This window comes from Drosophila guanche, unplaced genomic scaffold (genome assembly GCF_900245975.1).
Source record: "Drosophila guanche unplaced genomic scaffold, DGUA_6, whole genome shotgun sequence".
Taxonomy (NCBI): Eukaryota; Metazoa; Arthropoda; class Insecta; order Diptera; family Drosophilidae; genus Drosophila; species Drosophila guanche.
This window is the reverse complement of record NW_022995749.1, coordinates 5,002,493-5,028,216: the sequence shown is the minus strand read 5'-3', so window position 1 is coordinate 5,028,216 and position 25,724 is coordinate 5,002,493. Positions and strand designations below refer to the sequence as shown.

Here is a 25,724-nt window from a genome sequence, read left to right as displayed (position 1 = left end):
AAAAAAGCACAAGATATAAAAAAAGTAAAACTGAGCAAGGAAAAAACTTAAAATAAATAAAACACAAGACAAGAAACAGGCGTGGAGGAAGCTGGTGAGGAGAGGGGGGCAATGTCAGAGGCTACAATATTGAATAAAGTTAGTATCTGCCGGTCTGTTGCGCCTCATCGTGTGCACTATACGTGCACACATAGATATATACTAGATACATGTACGTATATTTATGCTATGGATATTACGTTTTTCTAAGCCATTTCTTGCTTACATTTTGGTTCAAAATGGTGCCAAGCAGTCAACGAGAATTCTTACACACACATCAGAATGGGTGTTTTTTATGGCAGCTTTTGTGTGTTTTAGAGAGGTGAAGCTCGGTGTGTTGCTTAGATTGTTGCATCTTCTAGAAATGTATCTGTCTGTCAGATGGGAATTTCTCTGACAGAGTTTCAGAGAGAAGATTTTACGTGTTTGGGCATGTAATATAAACGGAAATGGACAAATATTGTTGACTCCCAAATTCTTTATTTTAGCTGTAAGATTTGAATTTTAAAATATTTATTTAATATTTAATGTGAAATAAATTGCAATATTTGCTGCAGATATTGTAGTATTATTGAAGAATATTATTTGACAAATTTTATTTAAAATAAAACTCAATATTTTCCCACGAAAATTCCACTTTCAATTTATTTTCTTGTGATCATTTTTGCGTTAATTTTTAATGTGTGTTATTTTTCAAAATTCTAAGAATCTCAATATTTTTCATTATTTTTCATTGTAGTTCTACCATTTGTTTTTTTTTTTCAATATTTTCCATGATTACAATTATGCAAAATATTAATTCCATTTTATTTCCCATGTCTTTGATTTTTCTTATGCTTTCTAATACATTTATTTGCAATTCCAAAAAATTTTACCACCCATTTGTTATTTGTTATTGTGATTGTTGCTTTCGTGCACTTGTTTTTCCACTCCATGGGCGGGCGGCCATACAAAACTTTGCACTGAAAATAACAAAAATACCTCTAGACGTGTCCATCAACTCAGGATGCGAATGGGAAATGTGAATATGAATGCGAATGCGAAATACGAGCGTGATTGTGATTGTGTGTAGTATCCATTATGCAGTGTCAGCAATGAAGGAGAAAAATAAGAGAGAGGGACAGAAAATTCCCAAAGCATTGCAGAAGGAGTTCTCGGATTGACGCATTGCATATCTCTTGAGGCGGAGGCTGCGCATATTTATGATTCTTGTGTGTGTGTGTGTGTGTGTCTTATAAATAAAGCAAATGGCAAAATGGAAATGCAACTGCATCCAGAATACAGGCTACACGATCCAGGCAGGAACATCTGAAACTGTGTCAACAATGCGTGCCATAAGGCACATTACTCCACTCGCTCGCATTCCCATCACCTGTGTGTTATTTGCATGGATGGAGGAATGTACCTTCTTTGGACTTCATAGTCCTTCTTACGGAAGTGTTCAAGAGCTGGCATGCCAAGCGAACGAAATAAGGGTAGAAAACGTAACCCGTTCACTTGATGGAGCACACTCGGAGAAAAGATGCATATAAAGCCTAATTAATTAAGAAAATAATAAATTTAAACATTATTCACTCTGATTTAATCTTTAGATTATTTTAAAGATTTGTTGTGTGGCCCAAAAGTATTTATTTTTACTTTTTTATGTATTTTTATATTTTAAATAATTTAATTTTATTTATAATATATTTATTTTGTATCTAAATTTGTGTATAAAATATATTAAAATCAAATTTTTGTTAATTTCTCTTCACACATTTATAAATCTAAGTGTAAATATTCAAATTTTCTGGGCTCCCTTTTCTCCGAGTCCCGACGAAGATATCTTAAACACATTTGCTGACATCAGCAGGACAGCAACAACAAAAAGCATTGAGAAAAAAATATATATCCCCAGAATTAAGGGTTGCTCACTGTCGGGAGATCAACAGTTGGTTATGCCACTACAGTTACAGACAGAACGCATTGAGGCATGGCCAGACAGAGCAAAGGACAGCGTCAGCAACAGCAACAGCAACAGCAACTGGAGAACTGCTTTATCGACGCGGTGTAGGTTGCCAAGCGACCGTAACCAAAGCGTTTGCTTCAAGCAGAAAATCCAAAACACAAGAAAGAAAGGAAAGAAAAACTCTGGTAAAAAACTCAGAGAACGCTGCTAAAAAAAAAAGGAAACCGTAAAAACTCGTAGTAGAAAAAACTGAAAAACTCTGCAAAAAATGGTAAGAAATGTCGCTTGAAAAATGTTGTCAGATACTTATGCGTTTTGCCACACAGATACTTTCACGTGGAAAAACTGACTCGGCTAGCTCCAGAAATGCTACCAGCCAGAGCAGCACCAGCGGTGGCCGAGGCGGCGCTGGTAAGCAACGTAAGACCCCAGCACCGGCCACGCTCGAGGATTTCATCATCAAAAGGGACTACACGGGAGCCAGGGCATTCCTCGAAGTACGTACAGGATTACACTTTAATCTAAATAAATATAAGATTATTATTGCGAATACCCTGTGTAGTACACCAACGACGACGATGACGAGGGAGAGAATGAGGGCGGAGAGGGAGCAGCGGCAACTGGTTTAAAGCAACGACAAGTGGATCAATGGATTGCCTTTTGTAATTTCCATTTGGGGGACTATCAACAGGCGCTCACGCAATACAAAGCCATACAAAAGAGTGAAAAGACGAATGTGGAACTCAATCTGGCCGTTTGCATGTTCTATTTGGGCCTCTACGAGGAGGCCCATCAACTAGTGTCGCATATAACCGAGGAGAATAATCCACTCAAGCAGCGATTACTCTTCCATTTGGTACACAAATTGGGCAGCGTTGAAGAGTGGGCCGAGCTGCACGATGATCTGGAGAATTCCTCGAGTGTGGAGCAGCAACTCAGTCTCGCTTCGATGCATTACCTGCGGGCACACTACCAGGAGGCCATCGATGTGTATAAGCGCGTGCTGGTCGACAACAAGGACTACATGGCCATCAATGTGTATCTGGCGTTGTGTTTCTACAAATTGGACTACTACGACATGTCCCAGGAGGTGCTCGATGTGTATCTCAGTCAGCATCCGGACAGTACCATTGCCATCAATCTGAAGGCCTGCAATCGCTTTCGTTTATTCAATGGTCGTGTGGCCGAACAGGAGATTAAAAATATCGCAGATAATGGCACTTTTGGCGCGGATCTCTTGCGTCACAATCTGGTGGTGTTTCGGAATGGCGAGGGAGCCCTGAGAGTCCTGCCAGCACTGCTTAATATTGTGCCAGAAGCGAGACTAAATCTGGCTATCTATTATCTAAAACAGGGAGATGTGCAGGAGGCACATGCCTTGATGAAAGAACTGCAACCCACATCCCCACATGAATACATACTCAAGGGTGTGGTGCATGCCGCTTTGGGGCAGCAATTGGGTTCGGTATGGCATACAATGTTCAATCTTTACATCTTCATTTCTGTCTTATTCTTTTTGCAGAAAGAACACATCAAAACAGCTCAACAGAATCTCCATTTGGTTGGCAGCTCGGCCACAGAATGTGACACAATACCGGGACGTCAGAGCATGGCCTCTGCCTTCTTTTTGTACCACCAATTTGAGGAGGTTCTCGTGTACATGAACTCCATAAGAAGTTACTTTGTCAACGATGATGTTTTCAACTATAATTTTGCACAGGCCAAATGCGCCACGGGCTACTACAAGGAGGCCGAGGAGTTGCTTATGCAAATCACGGATATGGATATCAAGAATCAGCACACATACTGCATGATCCTGGCCAAGTGCCACATTCATTGCTCACATCCGGAACTCGCTTGGAATGTTTTCATCACGCGGGACACAAATGCAGAGGCATTTCTTCTACTCCAGCTGATTGCCAATGAGTGCTACAAATGCGAAGAGTTCTGGGTGGCTGCCAAGGCATTCGATATGCTCGAAAAGTGAGTCTAGTTTCGGTTTATTTACCCACAATTAATCTATGATTGTATTTTTTGCATAGACTCGATCCTAGTCCAGAGAATTGGGAGGGCAAACGTGGTGCCTGTGCGGGTGTCTTGTATGCCATGGCCACAAAGGCACATCGCGGACGCCCAGGCGGTGGCATATCAGAGGTCATTGGCATTCTGAGGGAATCATCCAATTCTCAGGCAGAAGCCATGATCAAAACTATACGTAAACATATAAGTAATTTTAAATAAATATTAATAAATGTGTCCACTGCAGATGAAATGATCAAAGTCAAGAAATATTCTTACTAAGCTTCTCGTAAATCAATTTAAATAAGTTTCACATATTTTCATAATTTAAGTGAAGCGAAAATCATTTCGCATTCAACCCTAAATATTTGGTAATCCAATTTCAATAGCCACAACCGCTGCTCGAAGTGAAAACCAAATTGATTTTGAGTGTTTCGTGTTCATTTCCGAAATTGATTAAGTCATTAGCAGCACAAAAATTATATTAATTTATTGGCAAAATGTTGCCAGGCATAAATTTTCTCATCATTAGTGATTAATTTGTGGCACATGCATAATACAGTCAAATGTGGCAACCGCAAAAACACTTTGTCTAATTAATTTAATCGAAAATTTGTCAGTGGGGAGAAAATGTTGCAAAAGTTATGTCCGCTCAGTCCACTTAATAAATCTGGGCCAACATCTTTCAAAAACTAATTGATAATTAATGAAATAAAATTCCATCTTCATCTTTTGCTGCTGCTGCTGCTGCTGAGGCTGCCTGCCAACAAAATTCTCTGCTCAATTTAATTCCCTTGAGAGGCAATTATGCTTGAAATGTAGCCCCATCCTTATAGTTCTCTATCCCTCCCTTTGTCTCTCTCTCTCTCTGGCCTTGCTTCTTTCTTTGCCTGCAGTTTTGCTTTTGTTCAATTTGCTGGCCATTTGCTGGCCTGCAGGCTTTGGGCCAACACCAGAGACACAGAACCCGAGCCAAAACGAGTACCAACGGCCCAGCAGCAAATGAGAGAAACGCATAATTAATGCGATTAGCAAAATGCGAAAGTGTGACAGCAATAACAACAATACGGACTATGATAATAGCAACAAAGGAGACACTTTAATTTGATTCAGAGAATTAGGGATACTCTTTTCTGAACAAATTCATTTATAGAGTTTTTCCGAGTGAAAATGTTGTAAAAGGATAATACAACAAAGCAGAATCATAATTAAGAGTCTTTTCTACCCGGACTACAAAAAATCAAGGCAATCGGATACTTTTTCATGCACAAATAAAGAACATTTTCCCAGTGTGGCTTAGCAGTAGCGGATATATTCTCTTGTACTCAAGGGTGTGAGCTGTCCCCGAAGCTGTCTGAGCCAATAAACGAATAAAAATCAACTTACTAGATATCTTAATATGTTTTTAAATCTCCAGGTTCTTCTTTTTCCAATTACTCATCTGTTCTAATTTTTTGAAAAATAATATCATATAAGTTTAATGTTTTCCAAATGAATGACACATTCGACCTACCCCAAATCCTACTCTAATTTTTCCCTTACGTAAAACAATGCATGATACTAACATTTAGGGGTTCGCAGGGGTCATTCGTTCTGTTAGTTCAGTTGGAGCCTGGGCAATTGCTCCTCCGTAGACCAGCGGAAATGTGTCGCAACCATTTTGTCTAATTGGCTTTGGCTGCTTAGTCGAGAGAGCGAAAGATAAACCGGAAATGGCGCAGCATTCGAGTGTTAAATATATGTATAGATTTCTCCTGTAACACTTTTGCTAATTAGTCGTTTTGCGATGAGTAGGAAAAGTTTGAGGCATCTGATGCAAATTCTTTTTCTTGCACTCAAACAAAAACTTTTGGCTAGGCTATAAATCAGCTGCTGCGATGGCTACGGGCTCTTCGGCTTTTCTCTCCGCTCTCAACGATTCCATTACAAAAATTAAAAGCAAATGCAAAGAAAGATAGAAAAAGAAAGATAACTTTTTCCAGCTCGAAAGATAAAAAACGATGCAAAGAAAATAGTTATTAAATATTTCTTTGGCTCAATTGCTGAGCAAACTTTTAGCACAGACAGACAGAGCCAGCCAGCACCTACGAACAAATGAAAAGAAAAATTGCCAACCAAAAGAAAGAAACGCTTCCAGAAAGACAAGAAAAAGGTTATTCTGATCCTGAAAGTGTTTTTGTGTAAAGTGAATAAAAATATATTTAATATTTGTTTGCAGATAAGAATATTATAATTGTTTCAAGATCTTTTAACCAAAATTCATTGGGATTTAGATGAATTCATGTAACTTCAAATCAAGTGAAAATATCAGGGTGCAGGGTATGGCCATTCTCGCCCTAAAACCAAGCCTTTCTTTTAGAATTTCTTCTGCATTTTTTCATGAATTTTCTGTAGTTTTTGTTAAACTTTTCATTAGCATGCTTATCGTTTCAGCATTTAAGTTAAGCTTAAACTCTTTTGTGCACACAAACAAAAGGATCTAGGGACCCTGCGATACGCCCAAAAAGATAGTCAAAGGGCAGACAGATACTCCAGACCATTCGGCTTTTCCTTTGCCTTGCCCACGCCTTTTGCTGAGCCAACAAACTTTTAAATTCCATTAAGTGCCAATAAATTTTGCAGCTGATATAGCCAAACGCAGTCGCCCTATGGCGGTCATTTGCTGGCCATCCAAGCAACTTAAAGCTATAGCTTGAGGTGTTTAATTAGGCGCAGCAGCTAATTAAGGTGTTCCAAAGGTTATTTTGCCTGAAAGTTATGAGTAGAAGAGATCTAAAGATAGTTTACAGAAAGAGAAATGGAAAAGGGAAAAGCGTAAAGGAAAAGCCAAAAGCAAAGAAAGCAAATGCAGGAAAATTTCAAGAAAATGCAACTGCAACGTCTCTCAGATTGGAGACATAAACACGACAAGCATTGTCCCCAATTAAATATTAAAATCAATTCAAAATTTCCACCCACACAAAAACAACCTCAAGTCAAAGTTTAACCAAGTTAAACAACGCCTAAATCAGTCTTCATTAAGTTTGAACTTTAACTTTAGACCCAGCTGCAAAAAGAAAACCAAACCAAAATCAGAGCTAGACGGGACAGACGCACAAAAAACAATGCTCCCAGACGACGCTCAACCCTAACCTCAACCTTAACCTGTACGGGGCTAATGTATGCATGGACCGAATGGATGCCTAAAAACCCCAAGGTTATCTGCATGATTAACGAGTTTCGTGGTTGCGGTGGCAAAAGAATTAAATAAACTTTCCAGACATTACTAGAAAATCTGGCCAAAGGCCAGAATGGAATACGATATAAGAAGTATTTCGAGCGTGAAGAAAGAGAATTATACATGCGATTGTTGTGGCTCTCAAAAACAGAAATTAAACACCTGATTAAATGAGTTTCCTGTATAATTTTCTAAATTAAATGTTTTGACATTCAACTCTCTGCTTTAGCCTTGTCAAAGTACTCTTAAAAAATCTACAAAACATTCTCTAATCACAATTCTATTGAAACATACCAAGTCAAATTGATCTAGTTAAAAATTCTTTACATATTTTCCGAAATAAATAAATTTTCTAAGTGAACAAACGAAAGAGCCGAACAATGAGTGCGGACAAATGCAAATTGATGCCCAGCGTTTACGAGGAGCTGACACATCACAGCATGAAGCGGCAGTTGGAGAGAAATGGCACATTGGCAGCCCTTAGCAGTGGAGTCCATGTGGAAATCCTGAAGTTGGTCAAGGGAAATCTAGGTGGCAGCACAGCTGAGCCTTTGGCGGGACCTGAAGTAGCTCCGGGACACAATTCGATCAAAGATCGCGGTTTGTCGCCACTCATCAATCAACTGATGATGGAGTACTTAGAATGGTTCGGCTATAGGCATACGCTGGAAACTTTAAAGTTGGAGACGGGTCAGAAGGTTGCATGCCGCGAGGAGATTGAACAGACACTTGCCCTGGATTTCCCCCTGAGGGATGTGCCTCTTTTGGTGCAATTAATATTAAGGCAACAGGGCAGTGCTCCGGATCCCAAGGACTGTCTAAGGAAGACCCTGAAGGTGGCACCAAAGAAGGTAGTGAAGCTGCCACTGCCAGAGAAGTCGATGAAGTTCCCACTGCCAGAGAAATCCATGAAGCTCGCTGAACCACAGAAATCCACAAGAAACCAAAAATCTATAGAAAAATCTGCCCGTATGCTCCAAGTACCAGAAAATTCCATACCCGAACGTTGCACCAGACTCAAAGAGCGTCTCGAGACGCTGCGTACCCTCAAGGAAACAGCCAAAACGGACTGGACTACCCCTGTGCCCAAATTGGTTCAAAACAATCGAAAACTCATCGATAAAAAGATTGAAAGTCATGCGAAAAGAGCCACCATTGTCAAGTCCCAAATGAAAGAGAATCCAAAGGCATTTTTTCATTCTCTAACAAAAGAGTCGCCGGAGAGTAGGCCGCCTGTGAATAGTTCTGAGTCCGATGAGCTGCCAAGTTATGATGAACATAGCGATGCCTCTTCCGATATTCCCGATAGACACTATTACGTTGAGCAGGAACCACCAGAGGTCGAATACGCGCCCGGACATGGCGAGGAGGGGCCCTACAATGCCAAGCAGGTCAAGGCCGAGACGCTCCTTCAGCGGTATCAGCAGGAGAAACGCAAGGCCAGTAGCCAACAGAAATCGATGACTGCCAAGCAGCCACCATTGAGCAAACAATCGCTAACATTCACAAACAAATTAGCTGTGAAACGAAAATCCTTTGAAGTTCCCGAGGTCTTTGTCACATCGCCACCGGAGAATAATTACCCGATGAATGTCCGCGACGGTCTAAATCTGAATCTGAATAAGTTGATGAGCTCCAAAAATAGGCTCTCCTCTGCTCAGATCACACCCAAGAAGAGTCCACTCTGGAATAAGATTGAGGTCGATGAGGATGAACCAAATCTGCCAGTCAGCAAGCCACCGTGTCCGGAAACACACATCAGGGGCATTCAACTGGACAGCAGCTCAGAAAGCAGCGAATCTGGTTATGAGAAGAATGTGGCCGATGGCTATCACAGCGAAGACGAGTCTAGCGATGATGAGAACCAGTAATGATGGAGATCTTTGGGGCAGATATCCAACGATGGCCAAATTCTCTTTGATTCCAAATTTTTCAATTGATTTTCGAGATTTATGTAATTTTTGGAATGTAAAATGTAAAATGTTTTTATCCACAAGCAAATTTATTAAATGGTTTTTAGCTAGATTTTTTCACATACTTATCTGGCATATTTCTGGAAGTTATAGATAGTTAGAGATGATTGAGGATTCTGTAGTTTTTAATTAATATTTATCAGATATTTTCGTTGCATTTTTAGTATGTTTAAGCATTTTCCTAGCACTTTCTTCCAGTAATCAGATATTTTCTAGTCTTGTTCAGTTATTTAATAGTTTCTTTAAACTTGTGGAATATTCTTGTATTTTCTGATATTTTTTCCTTCTTCTAATTACCATCAAAATAACATGATATCTCAGTGAAAGTATCTCTCGAATCTCACTCATTTAATTCTGCAACTATTTCCCCAACAATTAAGCTACAAGTTCTGCCCCTTTTACGCTGCCACTCACCAATAATCGCCTGGCCATAATAGTCTATTTCCTTTCGATTCAATTAATTTATATGGTGTGGAGTTTCCTTTAGGAAACTGCTTCTACTATTTAATATTCGCAACAGCAAACCAGAAGGTTAACAATTAGTAAACATGCCTTTGGGGGTCAATGGAGATGGAGGGCTCCACTGGCCATTGTGTTACATCATTATAATTGAAATCAATATCCCCCAGATGGCAACAATGATTGAAGGGTGGCGGGAGGGATGGGCGCTGGGCGCTGGGCGATTGGCCGGGAGGAAATGCAGTAACGCAAAACGGACGCTGCCTGTCAATGGGATTGCATTAAAATGGCGTGCGAATCTTAACACCATTAATTACATCCAGCAATGAGTCAATATTATGACAGTTGCAACAGTTGCAACAAGCCACAGAAGTGGGGCAGGCTTCCATGTCTGGAGTTGGAGTTTAAGTTGGAGCTGGAGCTGGAGCACAACACCAGGGACATCTTCCATCAATTAATTAGGCCTACCGACTGGTGCTGGGGTAGCTCCTGAACCTTTTAAGCATTTCACTAAATTCGATTGATTTTGAGCAGGCACACGTTGAAAGGAGGAAGTTGCGCCCTGGGGGGCTCTATCACAGTGAGACGTGTGGATGGGCAGCTGAACAACTGGGGGAAAGCTGAGAGACCCCAGTTGCTTGTGTTCGACATGTGAAATGAGCAGTTCTGCTCGTACCAAGGGTTATCTGCATGGAGTTGGGAAATACAAGTTGAAGTTTGAGAAACTGCAAGAGAACTGGAATTAAGAGTTGAAGATTGCAGCAGACTTCATTAAGCACCACCGAAGAGGCACTCAAAAATATGACAGAAACCTGACTGGGCGACTGATTGCCCGGGTATAAACGTTAGCCAACTGGTGCCACGATAAATACTGTGCGTGAGAGTACTTTATATATAAAATATGTTTATGTATGTGTGCGGCATGTACATACACATAACCATGTCATATCAATAACCTGTCTGTGGCATTTCCTCCTCCTCCTCTCCACCCACGCAAACGTAGGAAAAATGCAATTTTAATTAGCCAAACGTGCGACAAACGCACGTAGAAGGCATAACCACAAGATGGCGCTGCAATTAGGCGAAACGAGTACACATCAGGCAGTGGCAGCACTCCTCCTCTGGTCACACTCTGCGGCAGTCTTCTCCACTCACTCTGGCAGTCTCCTTCTCTCTCTGATCACTCTTCTCTTGCTTCAGTCACTCCGTCATCGACTACGTGCTGCTCTGCCAAACAAAATTATGTGGCCAAATGTTCGCGGATTCCGGTTGAGGAGAATGACGCAAGGCAGTCGCCTGGCACTGCCACCGTGGGGCAGGCAGCGTGGGACAAGCAGTGGGTGGCACAGTGGACACACTCTGGTTGCCACAGAGGGCTATGTCCAAATTACTTTATCGATTTGCCTGGTACATTTTGTACAATTTGGCTTGTTGCATACATTACCCGCTGAATGAGCGAATGAATGGTGGGAGGTGGGAGTTGGCAAGCTGGCAGGCAACCTGCTGGATGATGACCACGCTAACGAGCCTCATTAGTGGCATGCGTGGCGCATTGGTGGCATCTCTGTGGCTCTTTCTACTAGCTCTCCTCTTCCCTCCTCAATCGCTGACATGTGGAACGTGATTTCTTATTGGGATTCAAACGCAATAATGATTGTCAAGCGGCGGCAGATGATTGAAGATTGAAGCAAATGCCACAAAGGGACAATCAGTTGGAATCTGATTGTGGGTATCATTATCTTACGTAAACGGATAGATGGTTCATAAAACAATTTTAATTGCTTCAAGGGAGAACTATTGGAAAAGAACGAAATCTTTTTAAATAAACACACAAATTGTTTAACATAATACACATTTAACACACATTTTACACAAATACACGTTCTAGACACTTGAATTAATTTCCCAACCGATTATCCTTGGCCATTTTTAGTTTCAGTTCCAAAATGTAACCACAAAATGATGGCTCCCAAAAATGTTTGGCCACACAAAGAAAATTGCTGTAAACAAATCTCAACTGTGCAAAACCCTACGAATAAACCGCAAATCATTGACTCGTACAAACATTACACATACGCCATGTGGGTAGCAGTTCAATCCCAGCTTTTGGCAGTAATACGCTCTCGAAGTTCATTTAAAAGTGAATAATTTTTGCGGAAATGTACTCAAGTTTTGATGGTCATCTAATGCCTTAACAAGAGATTGACTTTTAAATGAGATTATTTTATTTTATTGTTGGAAAATGCCTTGTGAGAAGGGGTTAATTTTATTTGCTGGAAAAAGGTTCAAAATAAACGAATGAAGAGTGGCCTTAATTTATTGAATTTATTTACGGTCTTTGGCTTACATTTTGTAAATTGGAGTAAATTCTTAATTCGATTTAGTTGGAGTTTATTTTAAGAGGGTTTTAGTTATTTAAAGATTATTTTAAATGTTTATGACTGATGAAGATTTAATGGGAATAGTTTTGTTGAGTTTTCTCTGAGGATTTGAGATTTTATTGGTTAAATTTTATGTTTGGTTGGAAGCGTATTTTATATTTGTTTTATTCTTGCTGTAGCCTCGAATCTTTTGTAGGAAAAAACACCAATGACTGGTCGGAATATTCATCAAACAAAATCAAACACGAGCCATCAAAGAAATAGGGACCTAATCATATGTACAGTCTGCGACATAACGACAGAGCCGCACATTGTCATTGAAGCGGAAAAACGTATTTTAGTGATTTTTAATGCGAAAGCAATTTGAAAAGTTTTCCCTTCAAACAGCCCAAAAAACTTTGGGTTGGGTTGGGTTGATGTTCTTTTGGAGCTGTCCATGGCGTAGGCGGTGGAGTGAGTGGTGCTTAAGTGGGTGGCTGATTAGGTATTAGGCTTTCACCCACTTTACTTTGGCACCGACCACACCCCACAAACATTCTTGAGGCTGTCTGTCGTCTGTTTGGAGTTGATTGAAATAATTGTGGACGCTGTGGCGCGAATGTGAGAGGGGAAAAACGGCAAATTCCATTCGCTAAATAGGCTTATGAATCGGCAAATGTGTAAATTGAGAAATAAATGCAAAAGACACGCACAGACTGGTGGTGACAGGTGGAAGGGAATGGCAGGGAAGTGGTTTTATTAAGTTTCACTATAAATATAAATGGGGAGAGGGCGAAGCTGTGAGGGAGGAGCGGGACAAGCTGTGAAGGAGAAGGGGAAAAGCTTTAAGAAACTGTGACAGATGATTTTTCAACACTTTTCCTAGTAGATTTTATGATTTGTGACAATTTCTTGTGGCTTATGAGAAATCTATTTCCATTCTCCATATTCCAAGCACTCCAATTAAATTTCCTATAATTTCCCCCATGAATCCAAATACATTTTACCACAAATTCATATGTCAATAATCATCAGACGCCCCCAAAAACTTAAATCGAATCTTCAGTTGCCCCGCAAAATCTGTGGAACCCAATCAAATGAAAGTAATCCGCTTACCCCGTAAATATTCACCAGACAGGTGTGATTTTCCCACAAATCCAAAGAGGCAAAGGTGCCATCCACACACGCTCAGTGGAAGTAATATACATTCGATTTAGTAGGGGATTATCTAAAGGGACAGGAGAGCAGGCATCATAATCAGCAATTGCAATTGCTGTCCCTCGATTAACGTCAAACAAAGTGCAGGAACAAAAAAAAAACCAAACATTGTTTCAGCTTTCCTGCCTGTCTATTAAGTTTCCCATTAAGGGAGATACCGATCAGGACACATGACGCCTTTCTCTGTGTTCCAGGGATACACGCATATGGGACGCAACTTCAAACGTAAATCGAATAAAAGCAGGCCCCCCGAAGTAAAAGCAGTTACCAATAGCTAAAGACTTCAAGCCTTCCATTCCCTCACAGAGTGTGTGAAAGGAGGTTCTACTATGTGTGGCAGGGGTCCCTGGCAAATGCAGCGTGAGTGTGTGAGTGTGGGGGGTAGTGCCATGACAACAATGGCATTTTGATACTTTTGTATGAGATTTAATGAAATTTGAATCCTTTTGTTGAGTGGAATGACAACAGCAAGGAAGCTGCCTGAGAAAACCCAAGCAGCGGAGGCAGAAGGAGCTGCAGGAACATGGCGAAGTAGCAGGAAGCAAGACACAGCCAAAGTAGACAACGATGGAGCCAGCATCCTGCCTGTGGGCAAGTTTTGTGTAGACTGCACTTGAAAAAATAAAGGATTTAGTTGTTAATTTTTGCGATTATTGATGATGGGATAAGAAGTTGAAAAAGTGCTTTTAAAAAGTTTTAGAATTTTTAAGATATTTTTTAAAAGTATTTTTTATTTGAATTTTTTATTTTATTTTGTATTTTGTTGTTAAATAAATTTATTTATTTGTATTTAATGAATCTGTTGTTGGAGCTGTTGTTTTATGTATTATATTACTTTACGTTCATTTAGTTTATCATTAAACTTTCAATTTATTTAATCGATTTAATTAGTTTAATTTGTAAAATTTGAATTTTTTAAAGTTCAAAAGTTACTCCAAAACATTACCAGAACTTTCCTTTCGATAACTAAAGAAAAACTTCAACCTATCCCTACTTTTTCTAGATTTTTTTCCCTTAATTTCTCTCAGTGTCCTATCCAATATTCATGTAGTTAAGGTGGTATATACGTAGACATGTTATGCTTGTGTATAGATATTTGTGTATAGATATTTGGGTGTCTTGCAACAATAGTAAAACAATCTTCTTAATGCACACTTTGGCCTAAAGGAATTTTTCCACTTGTAAAGCGATACTTGGTGCCTCACTTCCCACCCCCCACCCCCCACTCTCCACTACCCAAACCCAAGTCCTATCATCATTGTCAATTTGGCATTAGATATGCATGTCTATATATAAAATGGAACACACAGAAGAAACATGTTAATAAACAGCTGGGAAGTTTTGGTTTATTGTCATCAGAGCAAAACTCTCTGCCCCTCTCTAGAAATAAACATCAGGGAGGGAGGAGAGTGAGAGAAAGACAATATGCTCGAGGGAATGCTTGCCAAAAGGGTTCCCAGTGTTTGTTCGGGGGGGTTTGGCTGAGGCTGAGGGTATCAATAACATTGTTGGTCCCTTCAATACTGCTTCTAGAGAGGGGAAAGCTCTGCTTTGGAGCAACATGGCTCTTCCTTCAGATATTTGTTGCCAGACAGACATGGCAGATGATGAAAATGAGTATGCGGTTGCTCCCCTCTCTGTGGGATGATGCCTTCTCATCATGGTTGTCAACTCTTCTGCCGTATATTCGTCTCCTTCCTTCTGGCCCACTTTTCCTTGTTTGCTTCACAGTTAAAAACAATTTTCGAGTTTAATTTTGTGTTGGCCAATACATTGTTGAGGTGTTTGTGGCATGAACCAACAGAGTTGCAAGTGTGGGGTGTACGACACTTGGGAATGATTTTATAAAAGGATATATTATTGGCAGACTAGGGATCTTTTTATATAAAATGTATATTGCAGAGCTTTGCGGAATATATTTTTGACATAAATGTATATGTATTTATCGATACCTTTATGGAAAAACAAATAGAAGAGAGTGAAAATGAGTTAACAATTCGCAGATTATTATGTCAATGTTCCATGTATCTAGAAGATATAAATTACAAATAGATTTTTGCAAAATAAAACAAATATTTATTAAATATTTTATACAGTTGGAATGGATTTACTAAGAATTATTTAAATATACTTTGAACTAATTGATTACGGTATATTTTATATATTTTTCAAGTTTTTTCCAACTTTAATATATATTCCACATGTTCGATTTATTTGTTTACTTACTCCCCTAACTATCAGCAAATAAATTCCCAATTTTCGATTGCCAATAACCCAACACCGTACCTATAAACCTGTCCACAACTGTCACGATGAGTCACACCCACCCAGAGCCCCCTCTCTCGAGAGCATCTTCAGACAAGTGCCAATACACTACCGCACAGGCACACACACACACACAAACGTACACATACACGAGTATCTGTGTTTTGCAAATTTACATTTAATTTTTGGCCCTAAACTCCAGACAAGACACCGAACATGCAATTACGAGAACTACTACCTCAAATGGGCATATGCTGGAAATGAAGCAGGGAGGGGCCGTGTACCACTTTAAGGCAATTTCCCACTGAACTTTGAACTGATTCAAGAGTTGCATGAAAAATGAAACATTTGAACGTACTAGAAAGAAGAAATGTACCCTAAAATGAACGTCTGAAAGTTATTTTTGAAGTTGTGGTTATCAAATGACAATGACTAAAAGGAAATTATACTTTTTCTAGTTAAGGAGAGCTGCAGGATCTCTCAATAACTAATAAATTCCACCACTCGTACCATTATTTAAAAGTAGTTTATGGCATCTAATTAGCACATCATATTTTATGCACATTTAAAAATGTGCAATATAAATTTAAAATAAATAAATATTATCTATCCCAAGGAATTCAATAATTTGTCATATTTTTAACAGCTTTTTTTGTGCGCGTTTGTTTTAGTGGTTTGCTCGCTCTTTTTTTTTTGCCTCCGCCAGTCGAAACCAAACTAAAATTTTAATTAAAAATTACTCATATGCTAAAACCGAAAGGAACAAAAAAAATATTCTCCGGTAGGTCTTCAACCCATTTCCCTCCACAAAAGCGCGGCGAGGCGTAAGATAAATTTTCTGGCAGTAGCCTCGTTTTCTTGGCTGCTGCCTCCTGACTTCCTGCCTGCCTTGACGAAATATTTCGTGTGGTTCCCTCTTTTTGCCTGTGGAAAACTGCGCGCCGGTGGTGGTGGCTACGGAATAGTATGCAGCAAGTTTATGAAAATTCTTTGTTTATGCCAAGGTGTATATGTATGTGCGCCAGTTCTGAGGCTTTTTCTCCATCCATGTCCATGTCCATGTGTGTGCGTGTGTGTGCTTGGGAAAATTGCGTTTGGTTTGTTAATTTTGCGTTGCTTTTCCCCGTTTCTGTCAAATTTATATGCTGGTTAGCTCTCCAGCAAGCAAAAGTTTTCGGTTTTTGGGCTGATGAACATATACGAAATTCTACGAGTATGAATACGCTGGTATGAGTACGAGTACGAGTACGTGTCTGTGTTTTGTGTCTAATTTATGAGACCAGTTAAATGTGGGACAAATTTTCGGCAAACAACAAAGTTCAGAGTGCAGTCGTTTTGGTATTGAAGAGAAATTTTTGGTTGAGACACCAAAACTAATGAGAAAATTGTTGGGTTTTCAGGAAGCATAGAAATAGTACAACTTTAGTTATTATTAAGCCTTATAGATTAATTCTAGAGCCGCCGAGATCTTAATGATTTTCACGAATTAAATATTTCGTGTTGCATCAATTCCCGACGGCATTTTGTGTTCCACGGTTACCTTCGGACAATCGTAGGGGCCACCCAAATCCTACCTGTATTAAAGACCGAAAGAGAATGATGTCATGACCAGAGTAGAAGTGTCAGCCCAAGGACAAATTTATGATGCTGAAGCGCTGACTGACGCTCAAATTAAGTTTCCGCCTAGAGTAGCGGAAAATACCCTACGCTTTTATACCGCGAGTATCGGTAAAGTATAGGTTATGTTACTTCATTGAAGAGAAATGTCACTCTCTTGTGCTCTCTTAGAAACATAAGATGTTGATGGGAAAGCAACTGCCAAAAGCAAGATGTATTTGGATAAGGTGAGGCACTGCGAATAATCGCTCTTCATATAACTGCGTTTTATTTTAGTTGCGTGGGGAAATGAGATCAAAAAAGATAGAGAGAGAGCGTAATGTAATGAACGTATGCCTCACCTTTAATAAACACACCATGCGCATAAGCCCTTGCACAGCTTCACACACACCCACATATATTCCCGTTTTGCACGCCCAAATATTTCATACACTAATATCAATTCAATTTGTATGCATTGGACATGAATGCATGAGTGCATGTAAGAACGAGAGATGGCGAGTGGGAAGCATAGTAGAGAAGAACCCGCAAGTGGTGGCAATGGGAAAGGAGAGCCACTGTGCGTTTGTGTGTGCACGGGGAAACGGAATTTGGACAAACGCAAATATTTTATGAAATCCAAAAACAAAAAAAGCAACAGCTAATAACAGTTAGTAGGAACACTTACCCACGCAAGACATACAACTGAATTCAGAAAAAACAAATTGTTCGATCGCACAAACACACACATGCACGTTCATATGTATGTATGCTTAAGCGATTACGATTCGAATAAGACGAACGACGATTTTTAGGTTACGGACGAAGGAAAGACGCACTCAAAAATTTATTTTTTGCATGCTTTAAAATAAAACATGACCACTTGTTACACTTTTCACACTCATCATTTTTTTTTTTTAACTTTTTCTTTTAAAAAATGAGACATCTCGTGGGACGCTGGACTCGCTGGTTGCTCCACTGATTTTTGCACATACAAAGAATAATTTATGCACATAATATTTTGTGTATAGATGATACATAATAAAAAAAGAAAATAAAAACACTTTTTACATTTCACTTTCACAAATTGCCGCCTTTTTCCATCGCTGATCTGCCGACTTTTGTAAGCCAATTCGCCTGAAATTTTGCCGCCTCTGCCCTGGATTACGCAATTTTGTACACTAAAACACTTTTATTGGTCAATTTTGTATGTTTAATCACAACACCACTTTCACTTCACTACACTTCATTTTCACTTCCCATCGCTGATCTGCCGCTTTTTTCATGCCAATTCGCCTTAAATTTCGCCGCCCTTTCGCCTAGTGTACCGCCTCTGCAGTGGGTACTGCTCCACCTCCGCGCTGGATCACGCATTTTTTATACTTTGCCGATTTTCTCATGCCAATTTGCCTTCAATTTCGCCGCCATTTTACCTCGTGGACTGCCTCTGCAGTGGGTACTGCGACGCCTCCGCAGCTGGATCCCGCATTTTTTTACACTAAAACACTTTTTTTGTCCAGTTTTTTATATTTTATCACTGCACTACACTACACTTCACGTCACTTTCACATATTGCCTCTTTTTTCCATCGCTGATCTGCCGCTTTTTTCATGCCAATTCGCCTTGAATTTCGCCTCCCTTTCGCCTAGTGTACCGCCTCGGCAGTGGGTACTGCGCCACCTCCGCGCTGGATCACGCATTTTTTACACTTTGCCGATTTTCTCATGCCAATTCGCCTTCAATTTCGCCGCCGTTTTACCTCGTGGACTGCCTCTGCAGTGGGTACTGCGCCGCCACCGCAGCTGGATCCCGCATTTTTTTACACTAACACTTTTTTTTGTCCAGTTTTTTATATTTTATCACTGCACTACACTACACTTTCACATATTGCCTCTTTTTTCCATCGCTGATCTGCCGCTTTTTTCATGCCAATTCGCCTTAAATTTCGCCGCCCTTTCGCATAGTGTACCGCCTCTGCAGTGGGTACTGCTCCGCCTCCACGCTGGATCACGCATTTTTTATACTTTGCCGATTTTCTCATGCCAATTTGCCTTCAATTTCGCCGCCATTTTACCTCGTGGACTGCCTCTGCAGTGGGTACTGCGACGCCTCCGCAGCTGGATCCCGCATTTTTTTTTTACACTAAAACACTTTTTTTTGTCCAGTTTTTTATATTTTATCACTGCACTACACTACACTTCACTTCACTATCACATATTGCCTCTTTTTTTAAATCGCCGATCTGCCGCCATTGGTATGCCACTTCGCCTGCCATTTTGCTTGTGGACTGCCGCTGCGCTGGAACATGCACTTTTTTTACACTAAAACACTTTTTTTTTGCCCAATTGCAATGTTTAAACATTGCACCACTACACTACACTTCACTGCGCGACAACTTTTCCGTTTGATTTCCCGAATTTGACCGATTTTTCCCGATTTTTCGCGATTTTCGCGAACCGACACGCGGACTAACCTCCATGGGTCAAGCGGTCAAAAAATTCTGAGCGCGACGCCGATGCGCCGCCGGCTTTACACTCGTTTTTCTTGTTCTTATTGCTCTCTCACACTCGCCCACGACCTGTACTCTTTTTATTCTTCTCATACGAAAAATGGCAGATCAAGAGTGTGGGCACATATACATGAAAGTGTTTTACGGATGACGGTCGGTGAGGGGGGAGCGTGTTAGTGTGGCTCTATTTCGGCTTTGCTCCGCAATTGCAATGGCTCGGGTTCTTATTGCTCTCCTAATGTAAAACCGAAAGTTGCGGTACCTCGCCACCTCTTTGATATGGAACCTCTTTGCTCCTCTTCTGTCGAGAGGGGGTGAAGTGGAATATATTAAGGTAGATGATCTCTTCATGCTTCTTGTACTTGATGCTCTCTTGCACTCGGCAACGCTGTGCTGTTTTCATCTTCCACCACGAAGGCAGATCAAAAGTGTGTAGATCTGTTTTTTTTTTTTTTGGTGGGGGTGGGTTGGAGAGGGGAAGGTGTTAAAGCAGATGCATAGCCCCCGTATCGTACTTGTTGTTGGGAGGTGTGTTTAAGTGGCTCTCTTTGGCCTACGCTCTGCCATTTCAACGGCTCTTGTTTTTATTGCTCTTCTACTGCAAAGTGAAAACGAAAGTTGCGGTACCTCGACACCTCTCTCTTTCCTACTGACAAAGATCGAATCTCTCTACTCCTCTTCCTCTGCCACTTCTACGTTGAATGAAATCCCTAAGCAAACAACTCGTTTGCAAACTTGTTTACTTAGTGATGAAATCTAATTGCGAAAGTGTGTTTAAATGATTTAATAAGTCCATATATAATGCATATTAGATAAAACATAATTTTTGAAAAAGATGAAATTTGTAAAATGTTTTTGGTTGCCAACTTTGCTGCTTTGCACATGTACACGCATACTTTTGCACTTCCCCGTTGTGTGCGCACTCTCCCACATGCAAGCACAGTTTAAGATTTCAATGCTCTCCACTTTCGGACAGAAAGATGGCGCGGATTTCGCCGCACTTTTTTAAATTTCTATTGCTTGTTATTACTTTTATCTTACTATTCCATTCACACATATACATACATATATAAATATTGCCTTTCCAAAGATCTTGGCATGGTTCAAGTAATATACTTGAAATACATTGTGGAATGGAAATACCTAGAAGGTAAATCGTATATGTTATTAAAAATATTACAAAAGTCATATTTTCAGGGACATAAGCACCCGGCGGTGTTCGTGGAAAGCCATTCCAACGATTTAATGGTTTAAATTATTTAACAGAAAGAGGTCGAAAGAGGAACCACAAACTGGTTCTTTTTATGACAGTATGGCAGCTCTAACTGCTGTTTCTTTTTCCAGCGAGCTGGCAGCGCTATTACATTTTTGTTACATTTGTGTTTCCATTCCCTACATGAAATATAGAATTTCTAGCACAAAAACATCTAAATTAAATGTTTATAGTTTCAGAAAATAAATATCTTAACTTATATCAACACTCGAAATGTTATATGCAAAATAAATGTGTGTGGGTAGCCGCCGAGCTCGTTGCGCTTATCGCACAAAAATATTCATACAAAATAATATCGATATATCGCAACTGCGATATTTCACCATTCCTAGCACATTCTAAAAACGTAAACAACTCCAAGTTTAGTTAATTTTTGAACAAATTAATAGAAATGTCCATGCAAAATGGCAAAATAATCGACCAGAAGGCATACCTCAAGAAGTACCTGTCCGGCGACAAGGAAAAGAAGAAGAAAAAGAAGGACAAAAAGCACAAAAAGTCGGCAAAAGTGAAAATCATCGACGACGATGCCTACGAAGATGTTGGCCTGCAAATGGACGAAGATCTGTTGCTGGGCGGCGAAGATGCACCGCAAATAGTGGGCGAGTACATTGAGGACAATCCGGAGGCTGTGCGCAGCAAGTGGCGCAACATTGCCGTCAAGGATGAGCTCAAAGAGGAGCAGCAGCAGGACGAGGGTGAGGCTGTGGCTGCGGCGGCGGCGTCTGTGTCTGCGGTGCACATCAAACAGGAGCCGGCGGATGAGCAGCCTGAGGAGTCGCTGTGGGGTCGCAAGGCCACCAAGCAGGAACGCTCACCGCTGGCCATTAAAATCAAGCAGGAAAAACGCAGCAGCTCAAGGGATTTGAGTCCAAGGAGAGGCTTGAAGCGGGTTGCAGCTGCGGGGAAGAGTCCGCAGAGGAGGAAACGGGAGCCAGATGAGAGTCCACCCAGGAGAAGGCGCGGCAGTACAGATCAGAGTCCACCACGCAGGAGGCGGCGCAGCCCCGACCAGAGTCCACCCAGACGCAAGCGAGAGGAAGATCAGTCGCCACCGCGAAGGAAGCGCCTCAACTCGGATCAAAGTCCACCTAGGAGACGTCGCGACTCCGATCAGAGTCCGCCCCGACGTCGCAGAAGCCCCAACATCGATCAAAGCCCGCCCAGAAGGAGTCGCCGAAGTCCCAACCCGGACCAGAGTCCGCCCCGCCGCAGAAGAAGAGACGCGGATCAGAGCCCACCACGCAGGCGCCGCAACTCCGATCAGAGTCCACCTAGGAGACGTCGCTCGGGCAGCCTCAAAGTGGAATCCCCGCCCGCGCGACGCAAGAGCCGCTGGGCCAAGGGCACGCCCTCGCCATCGCCACCGCCCACGCACAAGCCGAAGACTTCGTCCAGGACTTTAGATGGCAAGCGTGCGGGTCTGCAGGATGCGCACTCGCTGAAACAGGAGTCGGACGAGCGACGGCGACGAGAGCACAAGTTGTTTGAGCAAATGTCCAGCGAGGTGTCCGGCCGCGATGCGGAAATTCAAATGCGCAGCACGGGCAGACGTGGACGCAGGGCGCGCGAGGCGGCCGAGGAGGATCCTGCGGAGCAGCGGCGCAAGGAGGAGCACGAGAAGAAGAAGAAGGAGCTGTACGATCGCTGGGGCAAGGGCTTGAAGCAAATTGAGGATCTGAAGGTGCGCCACGAGGAAATGGCGCATGAGGCGGCCAAGCCGGTGGCGCGCTATGCCAACGACGAGGATTTGGATCGGCATTTGCGGGAGCAGGAGCACGCGGACGATCCCATGCTGGAGTATATGCGACAGAAGCGCAAGAAGCAGGATAAGCTGGACAACAAGCCCGTGATGCCCAAGTATGAGGGAAGTTTTCCGGAAAATCGCTATGGCATTCGGCCTGGCTATCGCTGGGATGGCGTGGATCGTTCTAATGGCTACGAGCAGCGTTGGTTTGACAAGCAGAACGAGCGCAAGGCGCTGCAGGATGAGGCGTACAAGTACAGCGTGGAGGATATGTAAAAAAAAAGAGAATTTTTGTAATAAAATTTGCAACTTATACCGCCGATAGACGATTGTTTATTTTGAATCCACAGCTGTCTTTGCAGCACTGGCGCGGTACACCTGCAACACTGCTGGCCCATTGCAACCCTGTGTGTAGAATAGCAAAGCAAAAGAAAATAATAAATACATAGTCTTCACCTGCGACCTGCTTTGTACACCGAAAAGTCTTTGATTTGTTTCAAATTTAATTTAATTAATGTGCTGAAAGTGTGCGTTTGCCGCTGGCCATAAAATTGAATAGGGTAAGTTGCGTTGTAAATGAAATTAAAGCAGTTGTATTTGGTGTATGTAAATATTGCTGCTGGCTTTGTTTCTGTTTGTGGCAGCAGCGAACAAAGCGTAACAGAACCAGATGTAAGTGCGTGTGTGTGTGTGTGTGTTGAGTGTCTGCCCCGCCCCCGATAATTAGCATAAAAGGCTCGTAACCACAAAAGTCAGCAGCAAGCAAGCAACAGCACCAACAACAATGCTAGAAACGTGTTGTTGCTTGCATTTTCCAAACGCACACGCGAGGAGGCACCCGTGGCTTCAGCTGCTGCTTCGCCTCGCTGCTGCTCTGCCTGCCTGCCCTTCGCCTTCACCCATTGTCGGTCAGCCGTTGGAAACCTGTTTATTTGCTGCTGCTGCTGCTTGTTGTGATTATGTTGTTTGGGGCAGTCTACAATTTCCATGGCCTGTGCAAAAACCAAAAATTGGCGCGAAAACTTTTCCAGCTGCAGAAAAATGTGTCAGTCAGGCAATCAGCCAGCAGGCGCATGCATTGTCGTTGTCTCAATTTCCATCTCTCTCTTTGTGGGTGTGTGTGTGTGCGAAAGATGCATGCTTTGCATTCAACTGTATATTACCCCCTCCACTTTGCTCTCCTTTGTCAGTCTCTTTTGCTCTCTCTCTCTCTCTGTGCCTTGCTTTTTGGCATACATAAACTTCCGCACATGTCTTCATTCATGGCACTGCTTGCTTACTCCCCCCTACCACGGCTCTCTCTCTTCCTATTCCTATGCTGCTGCTGCTCCGCTTTGTGTTTGTTTGACTTTGCAAAAAAAATAACCATGCTTTTGACGCATGGAATTCAGCGAAAATTGAGGAGCATAATAAGCAGTGGATGGAAGATATGTAGGTTAGGTTGAGGCGGTCGTCGGGTGGAAGATATGTAAATACATAAATCAATTTAGTTCGAATTCAATGGGAAATTATTAGTTTTTGTGGGTCATATTACAGGCACTTTTTAAGTGCATTCTAAACGGTTATTAAGAGAGAGAAACAGAATTTAAAAAATTAGTGTTGGTAGTCGTCTATCTTGTGTTTTTCGCGGTAGAGTTGTGGCAATTTTTGTGCCAAGACGAAGTTAACCCACACCAAGTACAATTCGGCCGCTGCATATATTTCTCTCGCTCACACTGCTTGCTTTTACCATAGAAGCCTTATGGCCTCATGCCAGTTAGTTCCACTCAATTTTACGGTTATTATTTGGTGTCATTTAATTAAATTAAACGCAATATCGCTCCTTAAACGTGTAGTTAACTATTTTTTAAGGGCATCTATGCTTCGGCTTTTCCACTTTTGCCTCTGTGCCGTGTTCTTTTGGCCATGAGAAAGTTCCTTCAACTTTTTGGTTCCGCTGGGGATCTGTGCCACCTCAAAGATCGCCCTGTTCAAGTGGGTGCGACAGAGATGCACAGATCACTGGGGTTTTTCCATCACGGGCCCCCAAAAAAGACGAAAACTTTATGGAAATGGCACCCCAAGCACGAACCTTCGCCGGTCCAGAAACATCCCCCAAGGCGGAAGCTCAACCCTTGTCCTTGGCATTTCGACGTGCATTTCCTTGGCTTTCCCGAGACGCTTCTCATTTTTTTTGGGGGTGCTTCCAAGGACCCACTGACATGACATTGTAATGGTTTGTAATAGAAATTTACACACATCTCACGCAGAGTGTACGGTTGGGATGGAGGGGTGTGTGCTGCACCCCTTGGCTGGCTACCATCTTCTTCACTGAGGGGTGGTTTCGGGTCGAGCCATTGTGTGGAGTGGCAACGCCAGTTCTTTAAAGCGTTTTTTAATTCCTTTACATGGCCAAAGAGTATTCAAATTCCCTTTGTTCAACTCTGTTGAATGTTCGTATGGGGAGGGAAGCTCATTTCTCTGGAATTTCGTCTCTCTCTGAGGCACCACGTGCTTAGATTTTGGGATTTCTAATGAGTCACAAAGGGGAACTGACTGCCTGCGCCTGTTGCCATGCAGGAATTCCGCTTCAAACTGGAATTTCAATGGGAACTCTCTTCCAATCAGTTGTTCCCATTCGAATGGACGCTCCTTAATTCCTTAATTATTACCTCAAAAGGGAAACTCAAACTGGGAGCAAGACAAAGGTAGAACCCCCTAATATGTACACCCCGCTAAGGCCAAAAAAACAATCAAATTTTCATAATTTTCCTTCCTGCCCATCTGGTTTTTCCATGCTGTGTCCTTAGGGCTGCATCTTAGAACAATGCCCACCCGGCGCCCTGCTGGAAACTAGTTTCCACTCCCCTCGATTTTTCTTTTCTTTTTCTAGGGGAAAAACAGAAGGCATTTATTTGCCTTGTAACCAGTTTTCGCTAATTTGTGCACACGTGCAAATCCTTCCTTACACAAAAGATTCGAGATCCTTTAGACAGGAACTCGTTTGGTTTGCTTTGGTTCTTACTTCCTCGAGACAAAGTGAAAGTGTTGGGTTCAAAACGCCGCCGGGCCATTGACACGGCAAATTAAGGTTAATTCATCAAAATATACGCAAAAGTTTT

General features: G+C 41.7%; 3 protein-coding genes across 3 annotated transcripts; all 3 read left to right on the top strand.

The window, feature by feature from the left end:
• Positions 1 to 2,166: 2,166 nt before the first annotated feature.
• LOC117585086 (intraflagellar transport protein 56) lies at positions 2,167 to 4,230 on the top strand. Its single transcript, XM_034274354.1, has 5 exons — positions 2,167 to 2,258; positions 2,314 to 2,484; positions 2,550 to 3,452; positions 3,510 to 3,970; positions 4,030 to 4,230. Exons 1-5 carry the CDS (start codon positions 2,256 to 2,258, stop codon positions 4,226 to 4,228), a joined length of 1,737 nt encoding a protein of 578 aa, XP_034130245.1. The 5' UTR covers positions 2,167 to 2,255; the 3' UTR covers positions 4,229 to 4,230.
• Positions 4,231 to 7,495: 3,265 nt separating this feature from the next.
• Positions 7,496 to 9,248, top strand: LOC117585585. Its single transcript, XM_034275123.1, has one exon. The coding sequence runs from the start codon at positions 7,604 to 7,606 to the stop codon at positions 9,092 to 9,094; it is 1,491 nt and encodes a 496-aa protein (XP_034131014.1). The 5' UTR covers positions 7,496 to 7,603; the 3' UTR covers positions 9,095 to 9,248.
• An 11,943-nt stretch (positions 9,249 to 21,191) lies between these two features.
• On the top strand, positions 21,192 to 22,945 carry LOC117584911 (BUD13 homolog). Its single transcript, XM_034274058.1, has one exon. The coding sequence runs from the start codon at positions 21,268 to 21,270 to the stop codon at positions 22,897 to 22,899; it is 1,632 nt and encodes a 543-aa protein (XP_034129949.1). The 5' UTR covers positions 21,192 to 21,267; the 3' UTR covers positions 22,900 to 22,945.
• The last annotated feature ends 2,779 nt before the right edge of the window (positions 22,946 to 25,724 follow it).